Genomic DNA, 12,055 nt, shown 5'->3' with positions numbered 1-12,055 from the left:
ATTAGTGGAGTTCTTATATTATTAGTGATTTTGAGCCATCTGTGTTTCATGCTTCTAAGGATCCACAAGGCTTCCTCACTTTGCTACCTGCATGCTTCTGGTATGAGTTGGGGTCATGACTGTTTTTTTGGAATTAACTTTTCAACAAACTGTTGGCGGGGGATGGAGATGTAACCAGGGGATGTAATCTTTCAAAATCATAATTTTTTAGTTTGGTTTCTATTTCTTAATTTTTTGCAATCTAAGTAGCACTCTAGCTTCAAACCAATATACTGTTTTATTAAGCCATAAAACTGGATCCAGACTAAATTGACCATTTCCACAGAGTTCCCTCTTCCAACACAGGACTCCCTCATGATCATTTCTGAAAGTCGCCCTATCCCCCAGAAGCAGCATTTTGTATAGATCAGTGGGCTGCACTGGGATGAGAGAGGCAGAGAAGTGTTGGATAAAAGGCATACCTGGATACTAAGGGAGCCAGGCTGTGTATATGTGTGATGCCTCTCTTTGTCAATGCTAGAAGTTTCTCCTTCTTCTACTGGACCCTTTGCCGTCTCTTCAGGATCTTGCACGAGACAAGACACTTCTTCAGATCTCTCCTGTGCAAGCAAAACAAGTCAAAACCATGATCTCATACTAGAAAAGAGGTGCTGCTAGCCACTTGGAATAGGAATTGATATTATTTAACTTAGACTTTGGTTTTGTTTTTTATTACAAAATGGATGTGAATGTCAACCAGCTTCAATGAAAGTAAGTTCAATGTTTAGTATAATATACTAGATTGAAGAATGTTTAACAACATGTGATTCCATGCTTTCCTGGTTTCAATTTTGCTATAATAAATAAACTTAATAAAAATTACATTTTGCCATTAGAAAATTTAGTTTGGACCCAACCCATGATGATACATTACAGTATTAGCAAATGAAATAGTGACTAAACTTGCTCAGCAGGAATAAATCAGAGCATAAATTTGACATCAGAGGCATTGTAGGAACTAACTGACAAATACGACTATATAATTTAAAATTGTCTTACAGGCATTTAGTCACGGGGGGCTAAAAATTGCCCCCACATGGCCACACCCCTTTGTGTGCGGTGGTGGCTCAATGGGCACTGGGAGGGCGCTCTGCTGGCTGGCTCACTGCCTGGCTGCCTGCAGCTCCCAGGCACGTGAGCTCGGCCTCCTCCTGTTAGCTCCCATTGGGTTGCACCAGACCAGGTGGGAGGCTGGGCTGGGGCCCAGGTGGGCTGGTGGGTGGGCAGGCTAGGTGGTGAGCCCCAGGCCCCCTTCCCGGTCGGCACCAAGGTGCGGCGGTGGCAGCTCATGCTGCTTCTTCAGGCAGGTGGTTCATGTGAGGCTGTGGGGAAGGGGAGTGCAGACCGAACAGCAGGGATGCATCGTGCCGGGCAAGTGAGGCCTCCATCCCAGGAAGAGGTGAACCACCCAGTGGGAGGGATCAGGCCTACTGAGGCCCACTTGGACCAGGCCCACAGAGAGCCACGTGGGGCAAGAGCTTGGCCTGAGTGGCGGGAGGGGCACCTCATGGCAGGGCAAGCTTGACTCCCCTTCAGGAGGAGGCAGGTAGACTGCAAGGCAAGGGGAGGCTCTCTGCAGGCAGGGAGGGGGGAAAAGAGCCAGGGTGGGAGGTGAATTTTGAGGGGGGTCTCCCAGATTTTGAACTGGGTTGTTTGGTTGTGGTGGGGTAGACCGACTGTCCAGGGGGAGGAGTGGAAAACTCAGGGTTTGTCCCAGGTCCATGGGTGTGTGTGTTTGTGTGTGTGTAAAACTCAGATTTTGCCCCAGGCTTCATTTTCCCTATATATGCCTCTGTTTACAAGAGTTTAATTCTTACAGGTTGAAGGACATCTTTTGTGGACTGATGAATCTCCATATCTTGGAAAGTCTGGACTTTCTTCTTTACCATTGATACCAGAAAATGAAACGGATTGTTTTGCTTTCCAGCGAAATCCTGATGGGTCAGATTATTCCTTTTTGGGATTTTTCTGCTATATCCCGTTGCCATATATGTGTGAATATAAGTGTAATTATTTTATCAAACTTTAAAACATATTTAAAGCTACTTTTAAACAAAAATTGTTAACACTGCCTATAACAAATTGCATTTATAGATCTTAAATTATCCCTTTCAGTACCTTCTGTTCCTGAGAACTTCACATTTAAGGTGCAGGATATCAGCACAACTAATGCAGAACTTGTTTGGAGCAGCTTAGATGGATGGTTTACTTCAAACTTTGTACTCATGATTAAATATTTTTTTGACTATTCAGAAGAACATGTCAAAACCTTTTCTGTGAATTCAACGCATGCAAACATTTTGCAGTTGTGTCCTGGTAATTTCTATAAATTTTCATTGTCTGCAAGAAGCCTTGATGGGGCAGAAGTTAGTTTACAGCCAGTTGTGATGGTGGAAACAAGTAAGTTACTTAAAATAGAATTAAAACTCATTTAAGTGTGCAATATTTTAAGAAGTAAATTTGGGTTTTAATAAACTCCGAGTAAAGATGTACTCTGAGTAAAGATGTAGATTTGAACACATGCTCCAAATGTTAGCATTTATCCCTGATGGGAATCTAATACATTGTGTTGTAGATTCTACACCGATCCTGATATATGAATATCTTGCTTTTACAATCTTTAAGTACAACAAGAAGAATTTCATTTCTCTCTCTCTTTTGACTCTAACATGTCCTACAGCCTTTTGGAAAATGTGACTTCCACAAAAGATATTCTTTGTAATTAACTTATAAAAAGTATACAAGACATGGAAAGTACAGAAATGGGGGAAATGCTGTTTCTTGTATTACATTAATTATTGTTATTAAGGGAGAGGGTGTTTCCAGATGTAATAACTTGATTTTTAGAAGATCCTTGTTTGTAATAAGATATCCTGTCAGCTGTGCTATATCCATTTGAAATACAGATTGTAAACATTTACCTTTTACTATGTTTTTTTCAAGCATTTGTCTCAATAGTCTTTGTACCATTTTCTACTCTATTAACACAATTTTCTTGTTCTTCAATCACTAGGACCACTACATTTATGCAATGTAAAAGTCATACATGTGACATCATCAGAAATAGTTTTGCAGTGGGACTCTCCAGTGAGTTCATGCAATGCATCTTTTCATCATTACCTAGTTCATATTTTGGATAGCAAAACAACAAAGTGGAAAAGCTTTCCAGTTGAAAAAATGAATACTACTGCTGTAATTGGAAATGTGAAACCATACCACCAGTACCAGATATATCTTCAAAGTGTTGCTGACAAGGGTTCTGTAAGCTGCTATGAAGATCCTATGCTAATAATAACAGGTAAATACTTATTTCATAAATAATGTGCAAAGGACTACGCAGAAAAATCAGAATGGAGGGAAAAGGCACAAACAGCTTCATTTGCCCACACCTGTTTCTGTTCTAAGATCTGGTGCAGAGCAAAAAGTCTATATTCTGGTCTGTTTGACTGGTTCTACCCCAAGCCTGTCCAATACTGTGCAATACCCAAGGGGAGAAGGTCAGGCACAGTAGTGCAGAAAAATCCATACAATTTGTAATTAACCCTTGCCCTGATTTCTTCCCATTTTTCTCCTGTGGCAGAACAGGTATTCTTGCTAATGGTAGGGTGCTGAATTTATGCTCTTAGCAGGGCCAAAAAAGTATAGAAGGTTTGCTTCGAAGTGCAGTCTTTTTTGTTTTGAATATAACAAAAATAATGTTGGGATAAATTAAAGTTTTAGATACTGAAAGCATGTCCACATCATTATAGAACTTATACAACAATTTTGATATGAATTTTGATATGAATAATTAAATCTCCATGATTGAAGAGATATATATCTGTATATACATTCTTTTAACTGATAACAAAGTTTTCAAAGTAGAACTATGAAACATTACAACTGTCTGATTAAATAGTAATTTTTTTTATTCAGCTGTCAGCATTCCTACTGTTTTATCCATCCATCCAGAAGATGTAGGAGAGGACCATGTTACTATCTACTGGAAACTGCCACAAGAGGGCCAGGAGTCCTACATTCAAGCAACACCATCTTCAGTCACAGATAAATCCATAATGTTTATAGTAAACAACACAGAGAGATTTAAGATTGAACACCTAATTCCTGGAATGACTTATGAAATAGGTGTTGCTACAATGACAAATGGAAATAGAAGTGATCTGAAGACCATTCAGTGCACTCTTAGTAAGGGGTTTTAAATGGATCAGTACAATTTCCCTTGTTTAAAGGTTGCATGCAATTAAATAAAATAGTTAAATAGAGTTGAAATGCATACACATTTATTGGGATTAGAGTAGAATAGAATAGAATAGAATAGAATAGAATCTTTATTGGCCAAGTGTGATTGGACACACAAGGAATTTGTCTCCGGTGCATATGCTCTCAGTGTACATAAAAGAAAATACATTTGTCAAGAATCATAAGGTACAGCACTTAATGATTGTCATATAGGTCTAGTAAGCAATCAGGAAACAATCAATAGTAATAAAAACATAAAATGTAAAATCATAAAATAAAATGAAATGTCAGCACAGGCTATAGTCATACAGTCATAATTGGGAGGAGATGGGTAATAGGAATGATGAAAAAAGTAGTGCAGTAATTATATAATAAATTTATAATAAATAGTTTGACATTATCGAGGGAATTATTTGTTTAACAGAGTGATGGCATTCGGGAAAAAACTGTTCTTATGTCTAGTTGTCTTGGTGTGCAGTGCTCTGTAGCGACGTTTAGAGGGTAAGAGTTGAAACAGTTTATGTCCAGGATGCGAGGGGTCAGTAAATATTTTCACAGCCCTTTTTTTGACCCGTATGCATCCAGATAAACTCAAGCCAAAGACATTTCAACTTCATCAGGCTTCAGAGGTGGCACAGCAGCCAGCAGAGACTGGCTCAGTGAGTCCCTGCATGCAATTCTCCCCTGCTACCTCAAAGCCCAGGCAGGCTCCAGGTGGTGAGGCAGCCACGAATGCTGTGTACAGGGGTCAGCTCAGTGGTCCCTGTGCGCAGCTCTCTCCGCTGCCTTCCATGGCCAAGTGAGCTTCAGAGGTGGCAAGGCAGCCAGGAGCTGATCCCTGTGCTCAGCACTCCCCTGCCACTTCCCAAGCAGGCTTTGGAGTTGGTGTGAGGCAGCAGACTTGAATGCAGGGGCCGGTGCAGCTGATCCCTGAATCCAGCTCTACAGCTCAGAATTTTTCAGGTTTGACTTTAAAAGACCCTTAAAAAAATAGCATTGATGTTTGGAATGTGTGTCTTTTAAATCCAAACGCTCAGCCTGAATCAAAATAGCATGGCCAGGAGAGCATGGACAGGAGAATGCTCTTGCAGTCATCATGCTTGACATTAACCAACTGTGCGAAAAGTATGTTGGATTAGATGGGCCTTTTGTCCAATTGAGTATGGCTAATCTTACATTCATAAACAATTCAGTAGTTGAAGTACTATATCATGCTCTATGTAGGGCTGACCTGAAGACAATCTGGGAACTTGTTCAGAATGCAGCAGCTTGATTATTCTCAAGAGCTAACCCCACCCCTCCAAAGACACCTCTTGCCTATTTAAAAAGACATACTTTGACTGCTAGTTTGTTTCCAATTTCAATTCAAGATTGGTTCTAACGTGTAAGCCAAAGCCTATCATGGCTGTAATCAATGGGCTGTTGTGGGTTTTCTGGTATGTGTGGCTGGTAGTTTTTGCTCCTAACATGCCACCCCCATTTAAGGTTGGCCTCTTCAGAGGCATGTCACTGGTAAAATATACATCCCTCTGTGACACAGTATGAAGTAATTGTTGTGAAAACCCACAACAGCTGCTTGTAAAACCCTCCATGACATAGAAATATCATATCTGGACTGTTTCCCCCCATATGATTCATTATGCCAAATATGATCCTCTACCTTCCACCATCTGGCTTAAGGTTGCCCATCTACTGGCTACTGCTTGGTAAATTAGGCTCTGAAGGTGGTAAAGAGGGTGCCATCTTAGAAGTTTTTAAGAGATGCTGTTTTATGTACTAAGGTTTTTAATGGGATTTGTGCTGCAGGTGTTTTCTTGGGGAAGGTATTAATGGAGTTTTATTTTATTTCACATGTTCTTTATGTAACATTGTTAACTGTTAAGCCTCAAGGAAAATCACTGTACAAATATTTTAATAAAAACATACTTTTATAAAAATGTGGAAAAATGGAGATGATTCATTCTAAATATGTAGAAAATTTTGCAGAAGGGGTGCTATCAGACTGCAAGCAGTAAAGTATCTGAACTCAATAACAATAGCTGAGAACTGTTGCAATGCTTTTTTTGCCAGCTCATGATAAAATTATGGGCAGCTATGCAGTCAGCAATATGCACCCAAGAAGCTACAGAAATTTGGTGAAAGAATTATGAACAGATGTATATTAGTTACAATTATATTGTGCCAAACAGCAGTCCTGTAGACATGAGCTAATACTTCTGCAGTGTGGCTGTTGAAATGCTTTAAAAGTGGTGTGTATGTCAATTACCACAATGTTTGATTCTTTACAGTAAAATGTTAAAATTGATTAGATTTGAGTAAAGAGAAAAATTAATTCAGGGCTCCCAAAACTAAGGCCAGAGGACCAAATACTCATCTTGTTCATAACTTCGACATTTAAAGCATTGAGCCTCCATAGCTAATTCCTTTGAAGTGAGTGGCTCAGAAGTTCAAGGAACAGAAGATATGTTCAGTTCTTTATTTAAAATATCCAGAAATGTATGTTCCTTGTATCTATCATTTTACCACCACACTATTAGAAAATTTGGCCCACATTTACTATCATATTTGCAGTTGTTTGCAAAATACTGTTTTGATCAGATTTTCTTTTCTTGTTGACAATCTAGAACCCAAACCAGTATATATTGCCACTCCTTATGAAGTTCATAGTACCTCTGTGATTTTATTTATTCAAATGCCTACTGTTGGAGTGTTTGATGGCATTTATATAAGGAGTAAGAGAGGTCCTAATGCCACATTGGCTTTATTGAGGGATGGAAAAATAACAATGGAAAATTTGATCCCAGGCACAAAATATGATTTCTTCGTTTCTACAACAAGTGGAAATACATTAAGTTCTGTATATCAAGTTCCAGCTGTAAGAACATGTAAGTCCTTTGTTTCAATATGAAATCTTTCTGTTTGTTTGTTATGCCATCATTTCTTCATATACCAAATATATACCAAATATGGGTGGGCTATGGATATATACTTGTAAGCAGTATCTAATTAAATTATATTTTAATAATTGTATTTTTAACAGTCTTATGCTATTTAAATGTGTGAAACACATGGTCTATAATTATCAGTTTTTAAATTTTGCCATGTCATTTGTTAATCTTGCAATAGTTTGAAATGGTGAGTACCTTATGAAAGTGTCATGACCACAGGGCCCCTACCCCACTCTCTCTCACACCTTTCCTGAGGACTCAGAACATACTGCAGATGTCAAGACTCTTCCCAGGCTACCTGTCTTGGTCAAGTCATACCCTGCCAGCTATCTCCCCCCTGGCTCTCCAGACAATATACCTTAAATCCCCTCCCTCCATTTTGAGATGTACTTCTGGGCCTGCCCCTGGGGCCCAGTCTTTCTGGGTGTGGTGGTCCCCTTTAAATACTCTTCACTGGCCCCTCTTCTAACAGAGAGGGATGGTAGAGGCTTAGGAGGTGGCCTGGAGCTGACTTGAGGCCTTCCTGCATTGGTGCTATGGTTTTGCCATCTGCCCCTTACTCCTCCAGAGGTGATGCTTGCCTGCCTTTAGCCAGGCTCCTCACAGGAGAGTTGGCTGTGAACATCCCCTTCCTGGATGGCCATGCTTCTAGCCAATCTTGCCAACCCCATACCAGGCAACTTCCAGGCTCATTCATCTCTGCTGTGGCCTGACACTTGGGGGCCTGCTGGCTCTCCTCCACTCCGGCTGGCCCAGAGTGGCCTCTTCACTGATTCTGTTGGTGTTCCAGTCATCCAACCTGTAGGTAAGCTCTCTGGTTACTGCTCCAAGCTGTTGTTGCTGCCAAGGGGCTCAGGAAAGTCCAGGGAATGGGTCTCTGGACAATAAGTTCCACTAAGCTCAATAGAATCTGTACTGTAGTAATAACATGAGATTGGCAGCTTTATGAGGTAAAACAATTTTGTTAGGCAATAGGGCGTGTTTTAGGATAAGATTAGTCTGGCTGCTAGCGTTAAAAAAAGTTCACTGGATCTACCACGGGGCATTTTGATGTACAAAATCAGCCACAGTAGCTTTTAAACTGCTACGTGGGGTTTGGGAAGCCAACAAGAATTGTATAGTGTTTGGTTGGAGGCTGCTCATCCCTAAACAATGAGATGAATGTTGCAGGTCATCTAAATGGGGACAGGCTACAACTTGATTACAGTGGTACTTCGGTTTTTGTTGCTAATTCGTCCGAAAGGAATCGACAAAAACCGAAATCGAGGAAAACCGAGGCACCATTTCCCATAGGAATTAATGTAAATTCAATTAATCCGTTCGAGGCACTCCCAAAAGTGCCTCGAACAGATTAATTGGTTTCCTCAAACCCCAGCCGGGGGGCAGGGAGCTCCTTATTTGGACAGTGACATCAGGGGGAGTCACTGCTCAAATAAGGAGCTCTCTCTGCCTCCCGGCTGGGCTTCATTTTTGTGGACTTTTCGTCGGTTTCGGTTTTCGTGGACTTTTTCTGGGCAAATTTTTTCTGTGTTTGAGGAGGAAATATGTCCCATATGTCCCACGTCAGTCTCTGCACTCGGCAGAGGCCAATCTGCTCCAGTGGATCCCTCGGCCCCCATCTATGAGTGGCTGGTTTTCCCACCAGCAGGCCAGGGCTTTTACGGCCCTGGCCCCTGCCTGGTGGAATGCTCTCCCTCCAGCTGTCCGTGCCCTGCGGGACCTCAATGAATTCCACAGGGCCTGTAAGACCGAGTTATTCCACCGGGCCTTTGGAGAGTCCAGCCGCTGATAGGGTGCCAGAAACAGCTAAAACCTGCTGTTCCCTCTGTAGGAGTTTTAATAGTTGGATGCCATCTTTAATTTTAATTGATATAGAAACTGATGCTGCTTTTAAACTGTTTTAGTGTCCGATATATTTATTGTTCCATTACTGTTGTGAACCGCCCTGAGCCCTTCGGGGGAGGGAGGTATAAAAGTAAAATAATAAATAAATAAATAAATAAATAAATAAATAAAAATAAAACTGAGGCAATCAATGTAAACCGAGACAAATTTTGCCCAGAAAAAGTCCATGAAAACCGAAACCGACAAAAACCGAAATCAACGATAACCGAGGTACTACTTTATAAGTATATTTCAGGAAACTGAAATGCTTTAGAAAGACCAAAGATTTGGAATGGAAATGTGTCCACCAAGGATGTTTTCAGAAGGTTGCAAAGGTATTTGTACTCAAACACTAGAAGGTGGATAAAAAAAGAAGTTAAAAGACGTTTATATCACATTTATTTGGTTAAATCTGGAGAGCCACAGAGATGAGATTTTTTTCCTAGTGTATTTGTAAATGAATTCTTGTGTAAAGCATAAGGAGTTTAGATTCAGTAGGTCCTGAGAGCACTTCCAGATACCATGGACTGTTACATATTCATCAGCCCCTGCCAGGATGGCCAATTGGCCATGCTGGTAGGGGCTGATGAGAATTGTAGTTCATAAACATCTGGAGTGCCATAGGTTCACCACCACTGGTTTAGATTAATCCTCCACCTAAACATCAGACAGTCTTGCATTCTGAGAAGATTAACAGATTGTCTGGTACTTAGGCTGCCATTGTTCCTACCCTTGAGTTAGTGCTAAGAATATAAAAAGGCTCACTCTACATACTGTAAGTTATGGCAAAAAGGGTTGTTAATTTATCTTGATATTTTAATTTAAAACATGTCTAAGACCTTATTTTGAAAAAAAAAATACATAAATGTAAGTAAACCAAGTGCTAGGGTTAATAGACATGATGAGAGGTCTTTAGTGCATCTGGATAGTAGCAAAGATCCAAAGGGTGGAAACATAGATTTAAAGCTGTTCACTTGCCATGAGAAAGACAATCTATAATGTGCATGCTTCAAATATCTTTGTAGGTCTTGCAGTTCCACAAAATGTACGTGAAGGAAGAATTACAGACATTTCAATAGAGATTATTTGGGATCGGGCAGATGGAAACTTTCAGTACTATGAAGTGTCATGCACAAATTGTACAGGTACTTTAATGGTATGTTTAAAAATAACAATTCTATGTAAATAAATGTATTTCTGTTAAGTAAATAATTTTAAAATTTACAGGATGTTAACCGAAGCAAAGGTTTTGCTTTTGTTTAGCTATTTTGGTGCATTTCCTTTCACTGTATATGTTTTGTTTTGTATATTTAAAACATTTTTATGCCAATTAACCCTAAGGCAATATGAATAAAAATGTTAAAACATTTGCACAATTAAAAGCATTTAAAATTCTAAAATAATTAAATAAAAACACATAAACAATGCTAGAAGGAGGACCAGTAGCCATTATTCTGGGCGTCCCAAATGAAACACATAAGTCTTCACACGTTGGCAGAAGACACTGATAGAGTGAGATAGATGAATGAGTGACATCCCCATTCAAAGGGGGGATGGCTGTTTGGAGCCAGTGTGAGCTCCTGTCAGCATATTTGCCCACTCTGCTGGAACATTTGGCAAATGCGCTTTCAGTGTGGGCAGCATGGGAGATTGGCGGACACTACAAACCTCTGTGGTTCTCAACTCAGAAGGACAGCTGGCATTCCACCTTGTGTTGGTGTCCGATTGTATGCCTGTGTGGGTGGCAGACTGGGATGATTCTGAGGGAGAGGCCAATAATAGTTGGCTCCAACCCAGGCAAGCCCCAAGCACTACAGTCCATTCAGCTCCATGGAAGGCTTTTGACTGGCTAGGGAAGTTCATTGTTTTTTCTACCTCTATGCACCAACCAAAAGCCCTCTGGAGGCAGCAGGGTGGCACAGTAACAGCACTGCATCTTGCCGTCTTGGACTCTACCTGGGATGATAGGGACGATTAGAGCAACACCTTTAAAGATGACTGACGTGAATGTGTAGGTTTGCATGCACTAAGGTGGTCCTTAAGGAATGTTGCTCTTTGAGATGTGACTGAATAGTTCTTGACATGTGGTCTGGCAAGATTAGGAACAGAGGTAGGATCCAACCAGTTCTCACCACTTCTCTAGAAGTGGTTACTAATTTTTTCTGAGTGCTGAGAAGGGGTTACTAAAGCAACCTCCCTGCCCAATAGGGACTGGAGGTGTGTGTGTGCAGTGGCGCCACTGTTTGAATCCCACCACCATCGGAACCTGTTATTAAAATTTTTCGATCCCACCACTGGTTAGGAACCTCTGAAGAATGAAGTCATAGGTATGTTCATAACAGTTACTGCATCTGATTGGATGCACATCATTTTTTGAAACTACCAGGTGACACATATACAGCATTTGTTGGTTGCAGGAATAATATCTCCAAAACTGACATAACAGGCACAATCACTATTCAATTTGTAGGTTCAAAAAGTCTCAAAAGAAATAGCAGAATTTTCTAATCTAATTCCTGGCATGCTATATAACTGTACAGTTAAAACTGAAAAAGAAGGCTACAAAGACAGCTTTCCTGTAAGGATACAAATAGAGACTGGTAAGAAATTGATTTTTTACATTATTATGTGACAGAATTTTCCCTGGAACACCTACATTTGTTTCTAACAATAGAACTGCATATTGGATTTATTCCTGTGTCACAGTTTTCATTACCTTTATACCCTATTGATTCTTTTAAAAATGACTTTTTTGTAATAGGCTAAATGGAATAGAGGCAAAGTAAAACAGCCTAAGGATTCTGATTGTAACAATAATTTCCTTCCAAGTGCTTTTCTGTTATTGTACATTATGCAACTAATAAATTTGCTTTCAGTCTATGAAAACTAGTGTTATAAGAATCATAAAGCAAAGTTTCTAGACATCACTAGCCTTAAACTGTTCT

At 40.2% G+C, this 12,055-nt stretch overlaps 1 protein-coding gene across 1 annotated transcript in view; it reads left to right on the top strand.

Moving 5' to 3' along the window:
• Positions 1–744: 744 nt before the first annotated feature.
• PTPRQ (protein tyrosine phosphatase receptor type Q) overlaps positions 745–12,055 on the top strand; it is a 135,379-nt gene continuing 124,068 nt past the window's right edge. Inside the window, exons 1-8 of the mRNA XM_048501555.1 lie at positions 745–750; positions 1,859–2,045; positions 2,155–2,439; positions 3,053–3,337; positions 3,955–4,224; positions 6,903–7,163; positions 10,136–10,266; positions 11,581–11,710. Coding sequence (XP_048357512.1) covers positions 745–750; positions 1,859–2,045; positions 2,155–2,439; positions 3,053–3,337; positions 3,955–4,224; positions 6,903–7,163; positions 10,136–10,266; positions 11,581–11,710 — 1,555 coding nt within the window. The remainder of the gene's footprint in view (positions 751–1,858; positions 2,046–2,154; positions 2,440–3,052; positions 3,338–3,954; positions 4,225–6,902; positions 7,164–10,135; positions 10,267–11,580; positions 11,711–12,055) is intronic.

Source organism: Sphaerodactylus townsendi, linkage group LG06 (genome assembly GCF_021028975.2).
Source record: "Sphaerodactylus townsendi isolate TG3544 linkage group LG06, MPM_Stown_v2.3, whole genome shotgun sequence".
Classification (NCBI taxonomy): Eukaryota; Metazoa; Chordata; class Lepidosauria; order Squamata; family Sphaerodactylidae; genus Sphaerodactylus; species Sphaerodactylus townsendi.
Note: the sequence above shows the minus strand (reverse complement) of the source record. Positions and strands in the feature narration are given on the sequence as shown.